The following is a 22,227-nucleotide window of genomic DNA, read 5'->3' on the forward strand; positions in this document are numbered from 1 at the left end:
CGCGATTCCAGGGTCCTGGGATCAAGCCCCGCATCGGGCTCCCTCGTTCGCTGGGAGCCTGCTTCTTCCTCCCCCACTCCCCGTGCTTGTGTTCCCTCTCTCGCTGGCTGTCTCTATGTCAAATAAATAAATAAAATCTTAAAAACATAAATAAATAAATAACAATAAAATGTTTGGTAGAACTCCCCAGGGAAGCCATCCGCTCCTGGGCTTTTCTTTGTTAGGAGCTGTTTGATTAACTCATTCAATCTCCTTACTGGTCACAGGTCCAGTCAGATTTTTTATTTCTTCATGAATCAGTTTCGGTAGATTGTGTGTTTCTAGGAATTTGGACATGGACGTTTCTGAAGAATCAAGACCAGGTGTTTTGCAGAATGACCCTCAATTTGAATGTCTGATTTTTCTCCTTGATCCTCCTTCTTGTCTCTCATGCCTTCTTTATAGGACCATTTCTGGCTTTCTGATGTGTAGTTTTTAGAAGTTCTTTTAGTGAAACTCTCTTTGGAATAAATTCCCTCAGTTTTTATTTGTTTGAAAGTGTGTCAAAATTTCCTTCATTTTGAAAGATAGTGTTCCTAGGAATACAAACCTAGATTAAAGGGCTGTTCTCTGTCTTTTGAACATAATTCAGTGTTTTCTAAGATTCCCCTGTTGGGGCGCCTGGGTGGCTCAGTCAGCTAAGTGTCCAACTCAGTTTTGGCTCAGATCATGATCTCGGGGTGCTGGGTAGAACACCGAGTCTGGCTCCATGCTCAGTGGGGAGTCTGCTTCAGGATTCTCTCTCTCCCTTGGCCCCTCCCCCCACCCACGAGTGCGCACTCTCTCTCTCTCAAGTAAATCTTTAAAAAAAAAAAAAAAGATTCCAGCATTGACATTGGGTAGTCCGCTCTGTCTGGTTGTTGCTCTGTGTATTAGTTTCCTGTTGCTGCTGTACTAATCACCACTGTTACTAAGTTAGTGGCTTTTTAAACAACACAGTTTATGATTTTACAGTTTTGGAGCTTAGAAATCTGAAATGGTTACGACTGGACTAAAATTAAGATGTTGGTGGGATTGCCTTCCTTTTCGGTGGCTCTGGAAGAGACTCGCTGTTCTCATGTCTTCCAGCCTCTGTGGGCTGCTTGCATTCCTTGTCCACCCCGCTTCCATCTTCAAAGCCAGTGGTGACCGCTCAGGTCATCACATCACATCAGCTGCCATCACATCAGTGTGACACGCACTCTCCTCCCTCCCTGTTCCACGTTCAGGACCTAGTGCTTACATTGGGCCCCCCTGGATGATGCAGGATCTGCAGCTGTAGGTCATTCGTACAGTTCACTGCTGTGGATTGTTCTGTTGTGTGAATATACCCCAGTTTATTTGCTTGTGGACGGGCATTTGAATAGTGTCTAGTTTTGGTCGTCACAAAGAGTACTGCTAAGAAAGTTCTTATCAGTGTCTTTCGGAGCGTTTACGTTGGGGTGCACCTAAGAATGGAATTGCCAGGTCCTAGGGCACAGGTGTGGTTTTCTTTCTACGCATCCTGCGTAGAAAAACATGGTACCCGTTGAATTTGTGTCTTATGAAAAATTCTCAGCCATTATTTTTAAAACATTGCTTTTCTCTCACTTTGTAATTAGATGTATGATGTTAGATCTTTTCACTTCTCCTCCATTTCTTCCCTTCCATATCTGTTATCTTCGTTTCTCTCTCGTCGCATTCTGGGTACTTGTTCTCTTATCTCCGTTCCAGGTCAGTAATTCCTCCTTCAGCTCTAAATCTGCCATTTAACTCATTCAGTGAGGTTTTATTTTGACATGGCCTTTTTTTTTTTTCCCCCATTTCCAGAAGTCCTGTTTTGTCCTGTTTGGTCTGATCATTTTTGGTAGTTTCTTGTTGCTTGTTTATTTTTTTATTTCCATTTTTTATTATGTAAACATTTTACAATTCTGTCCTTAGTCTGTGTCTGATAATTCCACTCTCTGAGGTTCCTGTGGGATCCAGTCTGCTGTTTTGCTCCTGCTGCCTCTCCGAGGTGGCTTTTTTCCATGTATGTTGTGGTGATCGTTGACTGTGAGCTCATGTCTACATGAGGTTAATCTCTGGGGCTCTCCACAGCATGCTTTCTGAAGACGGGGCGGATATTGCTGAGCACTGGGAGCCTGCTAATCTGGGACCACTTCAACTTCCTTGTAAGGCGCTGGCTTAATGTAGGCGTCCACGGTGTGGTTTTTCCATGCTGCTGATGGCAGTGCTGACATAGGCATTGGCCTCAGGGTAACCCTATCTTTGTGTGGTTACCTAATGCTCACAGTTGGGGTTTCAGCTTCTAGATTTTTGTTTTATTAGGGGCCCTTGGAGGTTTCCATTACCTTCTATGAGGACAGTCACCCATGTATGATCTAGTTGCTTGGTGTGGTGAGGGGGGATCGGGTGGGACAACCGTCAGCTTATCTGAGGTCCAGGAAGCTGGAAGTGGGAACCCCCCCCAAACGCACATAGCTGCACTGAATCAATTTGTTTTCCATCCTGGAGCCAGAGTGGCTGTTTCCAAACACAGACCTCGTTTGTTCACTCCTCTGCACGAAACCGTTTGCTGCCTTAAAAATTCCAGTGACTTACCTTTCTTTATTTTTTCTCTTTAGTTCCTCTTGAGATAAAATGAAGTTATATCTATGCATATGAAAGGAACATTTATGCTTGGTATTATAATCATATTACATTAAGTAAACATAACAAGACCGTGTGGCTTTGAGTATTTTTAGACTGAAAAAATTAGAAGCTAGTGCCAGATGGGGACCTATGGGGGAACAAATGTCAGACCAGCATCTACTAAGAATAAATTTCTGGGGGAAGGGTGCCTGGGTGGCTCAGTCAGTTAAGTGTCTGCCTTCAACTCGGGTCATGATCCCAGGGTCCTGGGGTCAAGCCCCGTGTTGGGCTCCCTGCTCAGTGGGGATTCTGCTCCTCCCTCGCCCTCTGTCCCTCCCCTTGCTCGAGCGCGCTCTGCTAAACTGCTTATCTGTCATATGTCAGTGATGTTACCCAAGTCGAGATCTCTGAGTTATCAGAAAGCAAAGGTGGCTCCAGGCAGACTTGGTTCAAGTAGGAGCTACTCCTGCTTGCTTTTTCCCCTTGAGGGATCCACTTTGCATCAGGTCTCTCTCATCACAGCGAGGTGGGCATCTCCCCAGTTTTCTCCTCCCTAGTGCTGACCTCAGAGTGTACAATGCGGGTAGCTCTCACTAAAGAGGAAAACGTGTTTTGGTCTTCTGATTCCTTGTTTTCCTTAGCTCCATGCTAGAGTTCTCTGGTGGGGGATGACTATCCTTTGCAGGAACCTGAGGACCCACAGCCAGCAGTGTGCACTGATGCCAGCCATGGGCACACTCATTTTAGTTAGTGGTTGTAATACGTGGTAACAGGTCAGCTGTAAACATGAAGGAAACAGAACCAGGGTGCTGAATACATTATGAGTTGTTGGTTCTGTGACTGTTTTAGAAGCTAAGAAAGCTTTATTTCCTGTAGCTTGTTGCTTGGGAGAGGCAAACCAGAGCATGTGAGCAGTGCATAAAGGAAAAGGAACAGCGTGCTCTGTACCATCCGGGGATGATGCCGGGCCCACCGTGACTTCCACCTGCAAGACCGTACTCATGTGAACTACCTGTGGCAGCCAGCTCCTGGAGTCCCCACTCTTACCACTGTTTTCAATTTTTCTTTTCTTTCTTTTTTTTTTTTTAAAGATTTTATTTATTTATTCGACAGAGATAGAGACAGCCAGCGAGAGAGGGAACACAAGCAGGGGGAGTGGGAGAGGAAGAAGCAGGCTCCCAGCAGAGGAGCCTGATGTGGGGCTCGATCCCATAACGCCGGGATCACGCCCTGAGCCGAAGGCAGATGCTCAACGACTGAGCCACCCAGGCGCCCCTGTTTTCAATTTTTCATGCAGAGTTGAGTTGGATAGGCTTTCTGAAGAAAACGTATTGCTGAAGAATGAGCTGGGAAGGATTCAGCAAGAGCTTGAAGCTGCAGAAAGGACAAATGATGCCCAGAGGTAAGGGCCCTGGCTCCGTGGTTCTGCCTGGACTCCCGTCTGCAACACGCTTTGCTCTTTGTCCAACGAGCTTTGAAGGTGTTGCTGTGGAAAGTAGGGAGTGTTCGGTGCCTGGGTGGCTCAGCCAGTTCAGTGTCTGCCTATGTGTGGAAGGGGAGTGGCTTTCTGCTTTCACTGCCGTAGTCTTATCCAAGGACAGTTTCTCCTCTTTTTTTCAACTGTGAAGTTAAAGATTATTAAAATCTGGCATCCACAGCAGGTGATCAACAAGTGATTGCTATTATATTTTAGGAATTCTGAAATCTAAAAGTCTTTTCCCCTCTAGAAACCATTGTTTCCCTGGATGCCTGGCTGGCTCAGTCGGTTAAGCGTCTGCCTTCATCTCGAGTCACGGTCTTGGGATCCCAGGATCGAGCCCGCATCCAGCTCCCGGCTCGGCAGAGTCTGCTTCTCCCTCTGCCCCTCCCCTGGCTAGTGTTCATACTCTTTCTTTATCTCAAATAAACAGCATCTTTAAAAAAAGAGAAAGAAACCATTGTTTCCCTCATTTGCTGCCAGGAAATTTTCCATTTTACGGGAGACACCCGAGCAGATACAAGGCTGTTTTAGTCCTGTTTATGCCGCTGGCTGTGAATGGTCACGGGTTTTGCTAACGAGAGGTTACCGTGTGTGACTGGGAAGTACCGTGGAGGCTCTTACCGTGTTCCTACCGTACCGGCAGCGTTCCTCTGCTTCCAGGGGTTGGGGTGGGCAGTGGCAGTGGTGTGGAACGGTGACAGAGTGGTGGCTCTGGGGTCCCAGGAGCAGGTGTGAGAGTCTGTTCTGTGGCTGCAGACGAGCCACCACTATTTTGGGGGCAATGACAGGGAAAAAAGAAACTGGTCAGTGATACTGTAAATTTTGCTTCTTAAACAGGAAGGAAATCGAGGTTTTAAAGAGAGACAAGGAAAAGACCTGCTCTGAAGTGGAGGAACTCAACAAACAGGTCAGGTCTTGATACCCGCTGACATAACCCCACTCTCCTTTTTTCATTATTTTGGAATAATTTCAAACTTACAAAAATGAAGGACAGCACTTTTTTCTGAAGTATCTGAGAAGGAGTTGCCAGCCCATCCGTGCCTTCCCTGGCTCAAAGTCGGGCTGTTAACACGGTTCAGACGTGTCGTCTGAGCCCCCACCCCACTGAGTTTGCCAGCTGGCCCCTCACCTTCAGCATTGTGTGGCTCCTATGGTCGGTGCTTGGTTTCTAGGGCCAGGGCACTTCTGAAGCTTACAAGCAGTCATTTTGTCGGAAGGCCCTCAGTTTGGGTTGTATGATGTCCCCTTTACATGATGCCTCTTTTGCATGATTTGTCCCATTCCTAGAGATGTCAGCTTTGATTCCTGGCTGGGCGGTGTTGGCTAGGCTTCTCCGCGGTAAGGTCACTTTTCCCGTTGTAATTGGTGCGTATGGTATGGGTAGATACTCTGATAGTATGTAAATACCCTGTTCCCCATCAAACTCCCGTCCGCTTATTTTAGCATGCTTTGTCTCTTGCTGTGATGGTAGCCGGTAACTCATGTCTTGGTATTCTCGTGTGAGGCAGGGCTTTGCTTCTGCTCACTTACTCGTCCATCCCGCCCTCGTATTACTACCCTAGGCTCCTGTTTAACTCAATGGCTTTAACACATTAGCGTCAGTATTTGTTTTCGTGTTCAAATTGTCCCAGATTTGAGTGTCCCTTCACAGTGGTTTCTGGGTCCTCCAGACAGATCCTAATCGTTTTCTGACCACTTCCTTACTTTCCGGTACCCCCAGATATTCCAGGTTCGTCTAATACTTCACCTTCCTCAGCCTGCACTCAGCTATTTCCCGCAAGGAGCCCCCGGTCACCTTTACTGTAGAATGGTGTTTGGAGACCAAGACCTGGGCACCGGGCGTGCCCCCTGCTTTTGGGGCGTCGCTACTTCCAGGCACAATTTATGGATAGAGCTAAGGACTATGTGTGTTCTTACATACATGCACACTCACATGCATATGATTTCATGAATATTTATTTATATCTGTCTATCCACTGAAAATCATGAATCCAAACCCCGTCTATGCAGTTCCCACCTAACATCATACGCATGATCCTAGTTTCTCTCTTTCCATATTTGTAACTCCTGTCTCCAGCAGTGAGAAGCCTGGTTTCTGTCTTCAGAAGATCTGCTTACTGTTGATTAACCTCTGCTTACCCCCCGTGTAAACATCCTTCCCACTCTGTTTCAGCACTAACCCCACACTGGTCCTCTCTTTGCCCCGTACAGATGCCTTTCATACTCATCTCATTTACTGGCTTTTGGATGGAGATTGATTGATTGATTGATTGATGTGAGAGTGAGAGAGATTGAGAGAAAGAAAGACCGAAGGAGAGAGAGAGAGAGAGAGAGAGAGAGAGAGTGAGTGCACACGAGCAGGGGAGAGGGGAGAGGGAGAAGCAGACTCCCCACTGAGCAGGGAGCCCCATGCGGGACTCAAAACTAGGACCCTGGGATCATGACCTGAGCCGAAGGCAGACGCTTAACTGACTGAGCCCCCCAGGCGCCCTTTGGATGAATTATTGAGGAGGAAGCACACAAGTGAGGATGTGTCCTTCTTGGGTTTTTTAATTCTTTTTTTTAATTGATACTGTTGTTGATAACTGCCAACTCATGTAGTTGTAAGACATAGAGAGAAATCCTTAAAACACTTTGACCAGTTTCCCCCAGTGGTAACAGTTTTTTACAGTTTTTATTTAAATTTCACTTACTTAACATCCAGCGTAATAGTAGTTTCAGGGGCACATATAGTAATTTTACACTTCCGTCCGTCACCCGGTGCTCATATGACAAGTGCACTTCTGAATTCCCATCACCCGTTTATCCATCCTTCTACCCGCCTCCCTCCGGTGGCCATCAGTTTGTTCTCTGTAGCTGACAGTCAGCTGCTACGTTTGCCTCTATCTTTTTTTACCTACGCTCATTTGTTTGTTTCTGAAATTCCACATATGAGTGAAATGATATGGTATGTGTCTTTATTTCACTTAGCATTATGCACTGTGACTCCATCCATGTCATTGCAAATGGCAAGATTTCATTCTTTCTTATGACCAAGTAATACTCCAGTGTGTGTGTGTGTGTGTGTGTGTGTGTGTGTGTGTGTGACGTCGTCTTTATCCATTCAACAGGTGATGTACACTGAGCTATTTCCATAATGTAGCTATTGTAGGTAATGCTGCTATAAACATCGGGGTGTATGTACGCCTTTGAATTTGTATTTTTGTATGCTGTGGGAAAATACCTAGGAGTATGACTGCTGGATTGTACGGTAGTTCTAATTTTAACTTTTTAAAAAAGATTTTATTTATTGGACAGAGAGATAGAGAAAATACAAGCAGTGGGAGTGGCAGAGGGAGAGGGAGAAGCAGGCTCCTCGCTGAGCAGGGAGCTTGATGGGCGACTTGATCCCAGGACACTGAGATCATAACCTGAGTCAAAGGCAGACGCTTAACTGACTGAGCCACCCAGGCGTCCCTGTTTTTAATTTTTTGAGAAACCGCCATACTGTTTTCAACAGTGGCCCCACAGTGTGCATTCCCACCAACAGTGCATGAGTTTCCCTTTCTCCACATCCTCACCAACACCTGTTGTTTCTTGTGTTGTTGATGTTAGCCATTCTGACAGGCAGGAGGTGGTATCTCGTAGTTTTGATTTGTATTTCCCTGATAATGAGTGATCTTTCCATGTGTTTGTTGGCCATCTGGATGTCTTCTGTCAAAAAACGTCTATTCATGTGACCTGCCCATTTTTTTTTTAAGACTTTATTTATTTATTTGACAGAGATAGAGACAGTCAGCGAGAGAGGGAACACAAGCAGGGGGAGTGGGAGAGGAAGAAGCAGGCTCATAGCGGAAGAGCCTGACATGGGGCTCGATCCCATAATGCCGGGATCACGCCCTGAGCCGAAGGCAGACGCTTAACTTAACTCTGTGCCACGCAGGCGCCCCATGACCTGCCCATTTTTAAATTGGATTAGCTTTTTTGGTTATTAAGTTTTATAAGTTCTTTATATATTTTGGATACTAACCTTTTATCAGCTATGTGATTTGCAAATATCTTCTCCCATTCCACAGGCTGCCTTTTAGTTTTGTTGATTTTTTCCTTCGCTGTGCAGAAGCTTTTTATTTTGATCTAGTCCCAGTAGTTTATTTTTGCTTTTGTTTCCCTTGCCTCAGGAGACATATTTAGAAAGAAGTTGCTATGGCCAGTGTCAGAGACATTACTGCCTATGCTGTCTTCTAAGATTTTTATGGTTTCCGGTCTCACATTTAGGTCTTTCCTCCATGTTGAGTATAATTTTGTGTGTGGTAAAAGAAATTGGTCCAGTTTCATTCTTTTGCATGTTGCTGTCCAGTTTTCCCAATACCATTTGTTGAAGAGACTTTTTCTCATTGGATATTCTTTCCTGCTTTGTTGAAGATTAATTGACCATATAGTTGTGGGTTTATTTCTGGGTTTTCTATTGTGTTCCATTGACCCATGTGTCTGTTTTTGTGCCAGTACCATACTGTTTTGATTACTAAGCCTTGTAATATAACTTGTAGTCTTGAATTGTGATGTCTTCACTTTTTCTCTTTTAAGGTTGCTTTGGTTAGTCAAGTTCTTTTGTGGTTCCATACAAATTTAAGGATTACTTGTTCTAGTTCTGTGAAAAATACTGTTGGTGTTTTGATAGGAATGGCATTAAATATGTAGACTGCTTTGGGTAGTATAGACATTTTAACATTATTTGTTCTTCCAGTCCATGAGCGTGGAATGTCTTTCCATTTCTTTGTGTAATCTTCAATTTTTTTTCATCAGCATTTTATAATTTTCAGAGTACAGGTCTTTCACCATGTTGGTTAGATTTATTCCTAGGTATCTTACTGTTTTTGGTGTAATTATAAATGGGATTGATTCCTTAAGGTCTCTTTCTGCTCCTTCATAACTGATGCATAGAAATGCAAAAGACTTTTGTATGTTGATTTTGAATCCTGAAACTTTCCTGAATTCATTTATCAGTTCTAGCAGTTTTTTGGTGGAGTCTTTCGGGGTTTCTATATATAGTATCATGTCATCTACAAATAGGGAACGTTTTACCTCTTCCTTTCCAATTTAGATGCTTTTTATTTCTTTTTCTTGTCTGATTGCTGTGGCCAGGATTTTCAGTACTGTGTTGAATAAAAGCGGTGAGAGTGGATATCCCTGTCTTGTTCCTGACCTGAGAAAAACTGAGAGCTTTTCCCTCTTTAAGGATGATACTAGCTGTGGCTTTTTCATCTATGACCTTTATTATGTTCCCCCTAAACCTACTTTGTTGAGGGTTTTTAATCATGAATGGATGTTGTACTTTGTCAAATGCTTTTTTTTTTTTTTTTTTTAAAGATTTTTATTTATTTATGTGACAGAGAGACAGCCAGCGAGAGAGGGTACAGAGCAGGCGAGTGAGAGAGGAAGAAGCAGGCTCCCAGCAGAGGAGCCCGATGTGGGACTCGATCCCGGAACGCCGGGATCACGCCCTGAGCGGAAGGCAGACGCTTTAACGACTGCGCTACCCAGGCGCCCCTGTCAAATGCTTTTTCTGCATCTATTTAAATGATCATGTGGTTCTTATCCTTTCTTTTATTAATGTGATGTAGTATGTTGATTGATTTGCAAATTTTGAACAACCCTTCCAACCCAGGAATAAATCCCATTTGATTGTAAGAATGATTTTTGCTGTTGTTGGATTTGGTTTGCTAGTATTTTGTTGAGGATTTTTGCATCTGTGTTGATCAGAGAAATATACCTATAGTTCTCTTTTTTGGTGGTGTCTTTATCTGGTTTTGGTATCAGGGTAATACCAGGCCTTATAGAATGAATTTGGATGTTTTCCTTCCTTTTTTACTTTTTGGAATAGTTTGAGAAGAATGGGTATTAACTCTAATTTATGTGTTTGGTAGAATTTGCCTAGGAAGCCCTCTGGTCCTGGACTTTTGTTTGTTGGGAGATTTTTGATTACTGACTCAATTTATTTGCTGGTTCTCAGTCTGTTCAAGTTTTGTTTCTTCCTGTTTCAGTTTTTGTAGTTTATATGTTTCTAGGAATTTATCCATTTTTCTGAGCTGTCCAGTTTGGTGGCATAGAGTTTTTCATAGTATTCTCTCATAATTGTTTGTATTTCTGTGGTGTTGGTTGTTATTTCTCCTCTCTCATTTGTGATTTTATTTATTTGGGTCCTTTCTTTTCTTTTTGAGAAGTCTAGCCAGGAGTTTATCAATTTTATTAATTTTTCAAAGAATCAGCTCTTGGTTTCATTAGTCTGTTCTAGTGGGTTTTTGTTTGTCTAGTTTCCATATCATTTATTTTTGCTCTAATCTTTATTATTTTCTTCCTTCTACTGGTTTTGGGTTTTGCCTGTTCTTTTTCTAGCTCCTTTAGGTATGAGGTTAGGTTGTGTATTTGAGATTTGTCTTGCTTCTTGAGGTAAGCCTGTGTTGGCTATAAACTTCCCTCTTAGGACTGCTTTTGCTGGGGCGCCTGGGTGGCACAGTCATTAAACGTCTGCCTTCGGCTCAGGGCGTGATCCTGGCGTTCTGGGATCGAGCCCCACATCAGGCTCCTCCGCTGGCAGCCTGCTTCTTCCCCTCCCACTCCGCCTGCTTGTGTTCCCTCTCTCGCTGGCTGTCTCTGTCAAATAAATAAATAAAAAATCTTTGGAAAAAAAAATGCCACAGACTGAGTGGCTTACACAACAGAAATTTATTTCCTTATAATTCTGGAGGTTAGAGGTCCAAGGTCAAGGGTCGGCAGGTTAATTTCATGAAGCCTCTCTTGTAAATGGCCATCTTCTTCCTGTGTCCTCAGTGGCCTTCCATCTTCCACGTCTGTGTTCTAATCTCTTCTTAATAGGACACTATCATATTAGATTAGGGCCCACTTGTAGGAACTCATTTTATGTTAATCACCTATTTAAAGACTCTGCCTCTAAATACAGTCACATTCTGAAGTATTAGGAGTTGAACTTCAACATATGACATTTCAGTGGACAGAAATCAGGCTATAATAAATATCATAACCAAGCTGTTGATGTTGATACAATCCATGGGTCTTACTTAGATTTCCCCAGTTTTGCTTGTGTACTCATTTGTGCATGTGTGTGCATGTGTGTATGGGTTAGTGGGGGCAGTCTGCGTGTAGGTCTGTGTGTGTAATATATATATTGAGTTCTATACAGTTTCATCGCCATGTGGGTTCATGCATTTACTACCACAGTCAAAATACTGAACAGTTCCGGGGCGCCTGGGTGGCTCATTAGGTTAAGCGTCTGCCTTCGGCTCAGGTCATGATCTCAGGGTCCTGGGATTGACCCCACATCAGGCTCCCTGCTCAGCAGGGAGTCTGCTTCTCTCTCTCTCCCTCCCTCTGTCCCTCCCCAGTGCTCATTCTCTCTCTCTCAAATAAATAAAATCTTTGAAGAGAGAGAGAGAGAGAGACACTAAGCAGTTCCAACTCCTTAAGGATCCTTCATGCTGTTCTTTCACAAACACGCTTACATCCTTCCTGCCTACCCTCCCCTGTGCCTGACCCGACATCCACTCATCTGTCCTTCATTTCTAAAACTGTCATTTCAAAATGTTATATTAAAAAAATCATACAGAGTGTACCCGTTGGGATTGAATTTTCTCACACGTCATACTTGCCTGGAGGTTCATCTAAACATTGCCTGAACGGCAGTTGGCTTCTTTTTATCACTGAGTATTGTTCTGTGTGATGATGTCCCACAGTTTAACACTCACCTTTTAAAGGACAGCTGGGCTGACTCCAGTTTGGGCCTGTCACAAATAAAGCCTGCTCCTCACATTCCTATGCAGATTTTATTTTATTTTTTTTAATGAACATCAGTTTTCATTTCACTGGGATAAATGCCCGAGAGTGCAAATACTGAGTTGTGTGGTAGTTACCTGTTTAGTTTTGTGAGAGACGGCCTGCCTGTTACCCAGAGTGGCCGTAGCAGTTTACATTCCCACCAGCGATCTGTGCTTGCTCCAGTCTCCTCCCATCCTTGCCAGCATTTGCTGCTGTCACTCTTCCTTCAGCCACTCCGATCGGTGGTGTGTGCTAAGACAGAAGGGCTGGAGGGGCTGGGGGTGGCTAAGCTCCAGTTTAGTAATTCCTCTTGAGGGCAGGAGAGGAACAGAGCGCTCTGAGTGTCCTTCAGAATGGCCTCAGCTGCCTTAACAAGTGCAGTAGGCTGAGGGAAGTCCCAGAAGTTTATTGTCGTGGAGTTCTGGAAGCCAGAGTCCAGGGCCTTGGTTCCTGGCGAGAGCCCTCTTCCTGCCTTCTCACTGTGTCCTCACCTGGCGCTTCCTCCATGGGGCCACACACAGGGAGAGAGACGGTGCTCTACTTCTTGAAAGGTTGTAGTCTTGTCAGCTCAAGACCCTACCCATCTAAGCGCACTTCACCTTAATTACCTCCTGAAAGCCTTCTCTCCAGACACAGTCACGTTGGGGGCTGACGGCTTCAACAGTTCAGTCCATAGCGATTACTTTACCCCCACTTGCTAGAAACCTGAGGGGATTTTCTCTGACGTTAAGGGCAAGAACCGGGTACATCTCAGGAAAGTTGGGGGCTCCCCTGAGCCCCTGACTTTCTAAATCTCAAGCCAGCCATGTGCAGCCTCCAGCATTCGTCCTTATAGTGCTCATTTCCCTTCCTGTGTCAGGCTCCAACCTCTGCTCCTGGTAAGCTGTGAACCCTCAGCCTGTCTCTACAGTTTTCAGGGCATTGCCCTGTGACCACAATTCTCTAAGATTTCGAAGAGGAGTTGTTGATTTCAGTTTACCTAGCCTTTTTCTTATTGGGGAGATGGAGCTCTTTACATGTCAGACCAGAGACTAGAACTGGTATTATGTTTTTAATTTGGGTTTCTGTATGCTCACTGTTAGGACATAGAAATATGATGGGTTTTCATCTGCTGGTCCCACCACCTTGCTGAGCTCACTCATTAGTTCTTGGGGCAGGGGAGGGGGGAGTTGCCACACGTGGCTTCTCAAACCTGTCCCTGAAGTCAGTCCCGTGGCTCTTCTCTCCCAGTGCCGCGTCTGCCCACATGTGGCCACTGAGCGGTTCTGCCGTGGGGACTGCCTCAGACCCCTGGGGAGTGGGTGGCTTGTCTGGGCTCCCAGCTCTGGGTGTTCGTGTCCACGGTGAGTGTGTGGTGGCCTTGCTTAGGCCTTCTCCATCAGGAAGGTAATTCCTGGGTTGATTTAAGATGAAAAGTTCAGACTGCATTTGTCTGCAGACCAGCTTCCTTGAAACGACCCATCTGGGGCTTTCCTGGGCCTCCCGTCCCCTTTTGGGCTTATTTCTAGGACACACTTGTGAATGGATTCTAGGTATCCATTTGTGTTCTTTCCCTCAGCTTTTTAGTATAAAAAGTATAAACACACAGAAAAGTTGACGTAATGTACACTGACCAGTCCCACACTACAACCTTAATCTGACAGTCGTTAACCATGCCGTGAGAACTGGGGTTATTTGTCTACACCGGCCTTCGTAGTTCTCTGTACTGTGTGTATGTCTGTGTGTTTTCACATTCGAAAATAAGTGACGGATACAGTGAGACTTGGCTTCTAAATAGTTCACAGGCAACGTCTACCAACCACAGTCCTGCTGTAACACCTGAGAAACCTAATCGTAATTATCTAACACTCTCCAATATTCTGACCATATTTACATTTCTCTAATTATTCAAAAATGTCTTCTACGGTAAATTTTTTGGAACTAGGGTACAATCGAGGGTGACGCGTTCACCTGTCAACGCTGTTCTGGTGGCAGCAACAGCTGCTTGCTTGTGCTCACAGAACCTGTGGGTCAGGGGTTCGTACGGGGCAGATGGCCCGCCTCTGCTCCACGTCACTGGGCTGGGAAGACTGGACAGCTCAGGTGACCCAGAGGCCGGGGCTGGAACCATGTGCGGGCTCCTCTCTGTGGGGCTCTGCTCCTGGAGGGAGTGTCACAGGGGGCGCCAGGAGGACCACACGGCAGGCAGGCACAAGGTTTCTGACCTCAGAAATCACTCCATGTCACCCTCACCCAGACCCTGCAAGGCACCGGAAGGGACACAAGCTGCTCTGGGTCGGGAGCGTCCAGGTCACGCTGCAGAAGGGGATTTGGGGGGAAAGTGCCGTTGAGGCCGTCTTTGGAAAGTATGGTCAGCCTGCCTCGATGTGTTTAGTCTTTTTAACCTGGAACACCTGATACACCCCCACAAGCTGTGTCTTTGGGGAGACCTGGCACTTGTCTTGTAGGCCGTCCCACATTATGGATCTGACAGTGTCCTTCAGTCCTTATACTTCCTTTAAATTGGAAACTAGCTCTGAAGGCCTCATCAGGTTCACAGTAGCCTATGTGGCAGAGATCCACTTGCTTTAAAATGTGACCAGGGGATAACCGCTAGCGCCCTGTTTTATCTTCTGCAATAAAACCCAGATGAGTGCAAGTTAGAATTGAGGAGGTGATGGACACAGACACGGAGAGACAGAGGGTGCCCCGTGCTCCCGGTGGGACACTGCGGGGCACACGCCTGAGCCTCGTCATGGGGGGGCGTCAGGCAGGCCTCAAGGGAGGAAATGTTCAAGGGGAGAGGAACGGAGGGCCTGTATCTGTCAAAATTTTCAGTGTCACACTAGACAAAGGCCACAGAAACATCCCAAATTCAAGGAGGCTAAAACAGCCTGCCAGACGAAGGCACTGCCTGAGGGAGGAAGGGGCATAACTGGGCCAGTTGACAGAATTGGGATGCAGGTGGTATGAAGCCAGACGTTCCTGACAGCCATGTGAGAACACACTCACCTCCTTAGGAAACAGTGCAGGCGTGTGTGTGTGCGTGTGTGGGTGTGTATACACTCGTGTGCCCGTGCCTGCAGAGAGCACCCGCCACAGTGCGCACGGGGGATGCTGCCAGCCGGTGAGCCTGGGTGAAGGGCGCGTAGATGGTTTCTGTAATAGCCTTGCCCCTGTTGTAGAAGTTTGAAACTACTTCCAAACAAAGACTGAGTATTAAAGGTAACAGAAGAAAATTAACTGAAGGAAGATTCCATGTCTGGCTGTTATTAAAATCAGGGCTGTCCTCAGAGAACAAGATGAATGTGTATCAATACTGAAAAGCAGTTCTGATCTTCACAATGAAATGCAATAAACACAGATATAATGGCCATGAGCTTATGATGTGTTGAAAACATCTCTTTACCCTCAGTTCTGAGATTTTAAGGACAGGACGAGGTGACAGTGTCTTTACAAGAAGAGAAGGAGCAGTGCTCAGGAGAAAAATGTGTAGACTCGGTAAGCATGAATAATCCAATTGAAACAACTTCAGGGTTCCATCACCTGCTTCTCAAATCCTCAGAAGCAGGATAATAACGTGGTTGTTGGCGTGGCCCCGGGGAGAGAGGTGTGCGTGCGTTGCCAGTAGCGCTGGAAAGCGGTTCCGAGGACGCCGCTCTGCAAACACGGGGGCTGCTGGCTCTTGGCCTTGAGAACGGACCGCTGTGGAAAAAAAGCAAATAAGCAACAGTGCAGTTTACATGAAGATACTGACAACGGATGGTTGAGAGTGACTGGCATGAAATCACGGTGTGAGGCGGCGGGGGCAAGGCTCGTGGCGCCTTGGCTTACCCCCCCAGCGGGCGTCTGTTGCCCACCGCTGTCTGCTGGCCAGCGGACGCTGAGAAGCAGCAGATAGTGCAATCGAATCACCGCCTGCACCCTGCTGAAAGCTTGGCGTGTGTGTCTAATAACAAAGGTCAGAGGAGACTTTTTTGAGGAGCTTCATATACTTTAAGTTTAATTAGGTGTTTTCCTTCAGATTGTTTAAATTATAATTGGAAATAACCATGACAGAAATGAAAAAAATATGAAAGGTCTTCAGAGCAGTGGTTTGTATGTCCATGACATAGCCGCCTCTGATGGTCCAGACGGGTCTCGTTTCCTCCCGGGAGTGGAGCAGGCTTTCTTCTCCGTGGCACGGTGGCATCTGGGCCCGGGTCAGTCCTGCACTGGGGGGTGCTGAGTGCCTCCCCCACGACATGCCCTTCGCCATCCCCTTCCCCCCTGTGATAACCGGCAGTGTCTCCAGGCATTGCCAGATGCTCCTCGGGGAACACAATCGTCCCTGGTCGGGAGCCACTGCAATGATCTGAATTGAGCCTCTGGTTTAAAAAAAAATAACTTTGTCATCTGTATTTTAACCCATTTTGCTGCAGAGTCAGAAATGCAAGGATGAAGTGTCCCAGCTCAATCACAAGGTCCTTCAGCTAGGAGAGGAGGCCTCTCTGCACCAGGCCCAGACGGAGAAGAACCGCGTCACCATTCAGCTGTTAACGCGGAGACTGGAGGAGGTGGGCCAGCAGGAGGAGCGGCAGGTGAGGGTCTAAAACATCAGGAACAGCCTTAAAATGGCTGGAGGTAGACTCATCCCTCAGGTAAAGAGAGACTTGATCAGTACATGCCCTGGAGAACTTGTAGACGTCAGCGGCTTTGGCAAATCCTCGATATCTAGAAAAAGTAGCGGAAAAGAATTCAATCCTGATGCCTGGAGAGTGAGTGGGTAGACCTCTCAGGAGGACGTTGCGACAAAATGAACATCAAGTGCCTCAACAGTGTCGGTGCGCCGGACTGTAATTCTGCTTCCGGGACTTTGATCTGGTCATCGTGGAAAGACTTAGCCGAAGTATTGTCATTGCTGTGGTATTTATAATAGCAAAAAAATTAGAATTCGTTTGAATCTTGAGTAATACTGAATGAGTAAATTATGGTGCAGCCATTAAAAATCATGTTTCCAATAATATTTAATGTCGTGGGGAGATGCTCAAGATATGCCGAAAGCGTAGCACCCGGTGCTGTACTAGTCTCACCGCTAGAAATGCGTATTTGGAAGAAGGGCTGAGATCGCAGCACAGTGCCAGGTGTGGTCCTCAGGCTGCTGGGATGATGAGTGATTTAAATTTCGTAGTATTTGCTTTCTGTACATTTCTGAAGTTTCTACATTAAACCTATCGATGCTGACATATTACTTACATTTGTGAAATTCATTTTTTAAAAACAGGGTGAGCACATCCAAAGACTTGAACTTAAACTCGAACACATGAATCAGGAACGTCAGAGCCTGAGACTGTCACAGTCCCAGCTGAGAGAGAGCCTTGAAGAAAGTCAAGACCAGGTGGGTGTGCATGATGGCCAGCGGCTGGGTCTCAGCTGGGAAGAAAGTCAGCACGGTTTAGCACTGACAGAGCCTTGCCAGGACTGGTCTGGCCCAGAGGGGTTGTTAGGCTGGCCTGAGGTTACATAGCTGTTGGGCACTACGGTCCCAGGACTGCAGTCGAGCCTCCAGGGGTGGTTGAGCCATCCGTGGGCAGAGCTGTGCTTCGCTTTATGCACAAGGGAAGGAGGCCGGTAAGCAGTGCTTTTGGATGCGACATCTGCAAATCAGAAGAGCAAGGAGAGTGACAGGTGGCTCCTGAGGTGTGGGGGGTGGCGTGAGATCCAAGGACACAGGGTGGAGTAGTCCCAGTGGTTAGCAAGCTCGGTGCCCCTGTCCGACACTCATACAGGCTTATGTGTGCACAGAAGCCCTGAACTTGCACACATGTGTGGGTGTCGAGGTCCTGCCTCCTGCCTTCTCTCCTGCTCCAGCATTTATCCGGTGCGCCAGGTTCTCAAGGTGCAGAGACAGGGAGGTGGAGAGACTGCAGTCTCGGACAAGTTAAATGTGAGCAGGACGGGCCAAGCAAGGACCTTGGGGTGCCCTGACAGCGTGAGGTGCAGGGACACAAGAGAGGGGGAGCTGGTTCTTCCTAGGGGAGCAGCAGGGAGAATGGCGGGTGTGTGACTGCGGGAGGTGCCCTGAGGGCCCAGTGTGGACTTAGATGTGGGGTGCGCTTAGAGGGCTGGGGGCTGCAAGAAGGAAAAGAGGGGCCATGGGTGAAGGTCCCAAGCGTGGTGTGGGAGGGGTCTCTACCCATTGGCCTGAGGCCCAGGACCATCCTCCCTTGCGCGTGGCACCTGCGTACCTCCCTCACTGAGCCTCTTCACAGGCTACCCAACTGGCCCCTGGCCTTGCAGCTGGACTTGCTGTGGGCACCTCCCCCACATACCCAGGGCCTTAGGACGTGCTTTTGGGGGCTCGTGTGGGCTCTCGGCCTTCCCACTGCAAACAAGCACTGTCCTAGCGGTGCTTCTGAGCATTTGGGGGATCCCTTCTCTGTCTTTCCTTAAGTCTGCAAGGAACCTTGAGAAATTGCCTTGGCCAGTTTCATTCTAGGAGTCAGCCATTGTCACGGGCAGAAGATGCCTTACTTAAGCAGTCCTTCTGTGACGTGAGCTGGTTTCCCCTTCTTTGTGGTTTGGAAGAAGACCCCCAAAACTACATGGATGAACGTTCCCATGAGGGAAGTAAGAGGAGCCTACAGGGTGCTTAAGGAACCTCTGGACGGGCGGCGGGAAGGGTGGGCGCGGAACCACGCGGGAGGGAGCCAGGGCCGTCACTGGCACACTTGCGGGTGGTTCTGAAGAGGAGGGCCCAGAGGTAGAAAGAGAAGCTTGGACAGATATAAGCAGGGGAGCAGCTTGGGGGGAGACCATTACAGGGCCTGGCAGAGGGACTCTGCGCAGCTCAGAGTGGGGTGTGGGAGCAGAATGCTGCACGCATCACACGCCCCTGGGAATCCCCATCTTGGCTCGGTTCTGAGTTGCAGCGTGTCGAGCCACGCCCGAACCTGGCAGCTGGTAACACTGTTTACCTTCTCCTTCACGGTCTGTGGGCCCGCCGGCGCACCTGGTCTGTTTTCACTTGATGTCTCGGGGCGGGGAGGGGGCTGTTGCAGTCCAGTGGGGTTGGGGTGGGCGTCATCTGAAGGCACAGCCGGATCACGTGTTTGAGAGCCCTCGGCTCGCAGGCTGGTACGTGGGGTTGGCTGGTGCCGGGGGGCGCAGGGGTGCTGTCAGCTGGAGCACCGCACCTGGCCTCTCAGTGGCGTGGGGTTCTCTGAGCGCAGCAGCAGGGCCGCTCTGATAGGAGAGGCGACCCAGTGTCCTTAGAGGAGCAGACAGAGCTGCCAGGCTCCTTAGGACTGTACCACGGCATTCCAGAACATTACTGTCCCCACATTCTCTTGGTCCAGCTTGGATTCAGGAGGAGGGCACAGAGCCCACCTCTCCATGGGGGAGGACACAGTCCTCACCTCTCAGCACAAAGAGGGCAGAGCCCCCATCCCTCAAGGGGCAGGAAAAGCAGCTTATGAGCTCCTGTGGGCAGAGCCGATTGCTGAGGCGGCTCGCTGCCATGCCCCAGCTCCCAGAACACAAAGACCCTCATTTCCCGGCTGTGGGCGGCCCCAGTGCTCTCTGGAGACATCTTCCCCTTGCTATGTGATGGTGGAGGTGGGGTCTCCAGAGCGGGTCCAGGCTCCAGCTAAGTCTCCCTTCCACCAAGAGGGAGATGAGGGGGCTCAGGAGGCAATCGGGATGGGGGGCAGGGGTGGAGGGTGTTATGGGCTGCTTGCTCTGCACAAAGAGCTGCAGGGTAGGGCCACAGACACAGAGACCTCGTGCTGGGCCAGACAGTGGTCTTCCCGCAGGAGCTTGTCCCAGGCGCCAGGGTTCGGAGCAGAGGGATGGCGGTAGTGGGTGGCGGCTAGGGGCATGGGGACAGAGTGCTTTAAGAACTAGCGCCATCAGGGTGTGGGGGAGTGCTGTCAGAGAGCAGGAGCACCTTTGGGATGGCGGGTGCTCTGACGTGGTGTCACTGGGGCCTGGTCTGGGGCTCGGCTTCCGACTGGGGTGTCTGCAGGATGACTGTCTGAAGCATGAAAGTCGGGCTACATTTGTAGGGGTGTGTTTTCAAACTGGTTCTCCGCTCTCTGTACCTCTCTCTTAGGGTTCCCAGACCCAATTCCAGCATCATATAGGGGGCTCCCCAGACACAACACGCAATTATCAGACACCAGCAGGGTATCTGAGAATTCAGTTCTGTTATGACATTGTCTGCCTTGAGACAGCATCAGACCCCCAGGTGAAGGGTTTAGTCCTACGAGACTGCCCTCCTCCCACCTCAGAGGCCAGCTCCGGGCCCAGGCTTTTACCTGTGCTTCTCACCAGCCACCTGCGGATTGGAGCCTTCAACCACCTCCTCCTGGGGTTGGACCGATCTGCTAGCATGGCTGACAGAACTCAAGGAGACACGGCACTTCCTAGTTAAAGCATATGATAACGGAAACCAATCAATAGCCAGAGGAAGAGATCCGTAGGGCAAGGTCTCAAACATCTGTCCTCCTGGAGCTCGAGCCTGCCGGCGGCACATGGAACTGTTCTGGTTCACCCAGCATGGAAGGTCTCCAGAAAAGGGGCCGGGGGCTGTCCTCTTGGGTCTTTCTGGAGGCTTCATTACACAGTTGTGGTTGACCAAGTCATTGGCCACTGGCTGTTTCAGCTTCCAGCTCCTCTTCCCTCCAGGGAGGTGGGGGTGGGACTAAAAGTTCCAATCCTTAATCCTTAATCCCAGTCCAAAAATCACCTTCAGTAATGACAAGACATCTTTTCCAACTCTGTGGCTCTGAGGCATTGTCAGGACCTGGGGATGAGGACCGGGTGTCTCTGAGAAATGTATTCTGCACGTCTGATCTTATACACCATTTTACTGCACTCTCCCGAGAGTATGGTAGCCGTTCTGGAAACCGCGGGGGTGTGTTTCTCGGGACGACCCCTGTCCTAAGAGTAGTCACACAGTACAGTGACGACATGGTCCCCCGAGACGGCCCTCAGAGACGCACAGGGACACAGTGACCTGAGGCCTGCAACCTCGCTCTTGCCCTTGAGTAGCCATAGCTGGCCCCCTGCCCGTCTCTCTGACCCCCCCCACACTTGCCCTAAGTGTGACCCTGGACGGAGCCACTTCCCTCTCCCATCTGTGGGGCCTCAGAGGTGTGTGAGGGCTGACACGGCCAGTTAGGGTGCCAGGGAGATTCTGAGTATTCTAGGCGAAGCCTCCAGAATCAAAGTGATTTAAACGATGGTTCATACAAGGATCGGCCGCTCTGTGCACAGTGCAGTAATAATGGCCCCGCACAGCGTCATGAAATCTTGCCGTCTCTGTGGTCGGGGAGCTGGGTGCCGGGGTGCTTCTGCACGTGCTGCCAGGGTCCCTTCGACGTTCATCATGTGCTCCGTTGCCCTCTGTGGCCGTGGCCTCAGCTGTGTCAGGGCTGGGAGCTCTCTGCTTAAAGGAAAATCACCATGCATGGCCTGCGTGGGTTGCAGTAGTTAAATGGACTCTCTCAAGTCTGCGGAAGGGTAAACCAGACAGAGCATAGCATGATTCTCCCCTGGGTGCAGTGGGAAGTTCAGCATCACCACTTTGGGGACACAGACCGGTGTGACTGTCTCTGTGCAGAAGCTCTGGCCAAGCCGGAGTGTGGCTGTCAGAGTTCAGACGAATGGGTTCTTGATGAACCCTGCATTTAGCTGCAGGTTCGGGGACCAGAGGAGGGAGGATGCTTCGTGTGCCCTTGCAGTTGTAGGCTCTCTGTAAGCACGGAGCCTCGTGCGTCTGGTAGTGACCCCGTAGCTGTTGCAGTCACGCCAGCGCTGTCATGGCCTTCTCCCCGGGGCAGCTGCACAGAGCCAGGCTGGGGCTGAGGCTGGCACAGTCCCAGCACCTGGAGGAGGTTCATCAGCTGCAGGAGCAGATGCAGTGGCTGGTGCCCGGGGACCGTGTGACCGAGCTGCAGCAGCTGCTGGAAGAGGAACGGCAGGCAGCTCAGCGGCTCCGCGAGGAGTGCCTTCTCCAGGAGGAAAAAGGGAGGCGGCTGGAAACACAGTGGGTGAGTGGGGACAGGGCCCCGAGGCCCTGCTGACGGTGATGGCGGTGGGGAGGTTGGATCACTGGTCACTCGGCCACACACGGCCATCCCACCTCCTAGAGGTCTGGTTGTACCGCAGCCACAGAACCCCGATTTTCACTCTGAACAATGTGGGACTCTGTCGTCCGCCAGAGATGGATCAGGGAGGGGCGGCACCCACCCATTCAGGGACTGATAAGCCGGCTGACACGAAGGGTCTCTCTAGCATGGGGGCTGCACGGGTCTGTGGTAGGCCGCGGGACCACACACTCAGGC

The 22,227-nt window shown here is 48.8% G+C and overlaps 1 protein-coding gene across 2 annotated transcripts in view; it reads left to right on the forward strand.

The window, feature by feature from the left end:
• Window positions 1-22,227, forward strand: part of NINL (ninein like) — a 168,895-nt gene that overhangs the window by 140,893 nt on the left and 5,775 nt on the right. The window contains exons 19-23 of one of the 2 annotated variants that reach the window (XM_040620946.1): window positions 3,929-4,033; window positions 4,949-5,018; window positions 16,321-16,479; window positions 17,163-17,276; window positions 21,724-21,933. In XM_040620946.1, coding sequence (XP_040476880.1) covers window positions 3,929-4,033; window positions 4,949-5,018; window positions 16,321-16,479; window positions 17,163-17,276; window positions 21,724-21,933 — 658 coding nt within the window. The remainder of the gene's footprint in view (window positions 1-3,928; window positions 4,034-4,948; window positions 5,019-16,320; window positions 16,480-17,162; window positions 17,277-21,723; window positions 21,934-22,227) is intronic. The other variant, XM_040620947.1, reaches the window with a different exon arrangement.

Source organism: Ursus maritimus, unplaced genomic scaffold (assembly GCF_017311325.1).
Source record: "Ursus maritimus isolate PB19 unplaced genomic scaffold, ASM1731132v1 scaffold_38, whole genome shotgun sequence".
Taxonomy (NCBI): Eukaryota; Metazoa; Chordata; class Mammalia; order Carnivora; family Ursidae; genus Ursus; species Ursus maritimus.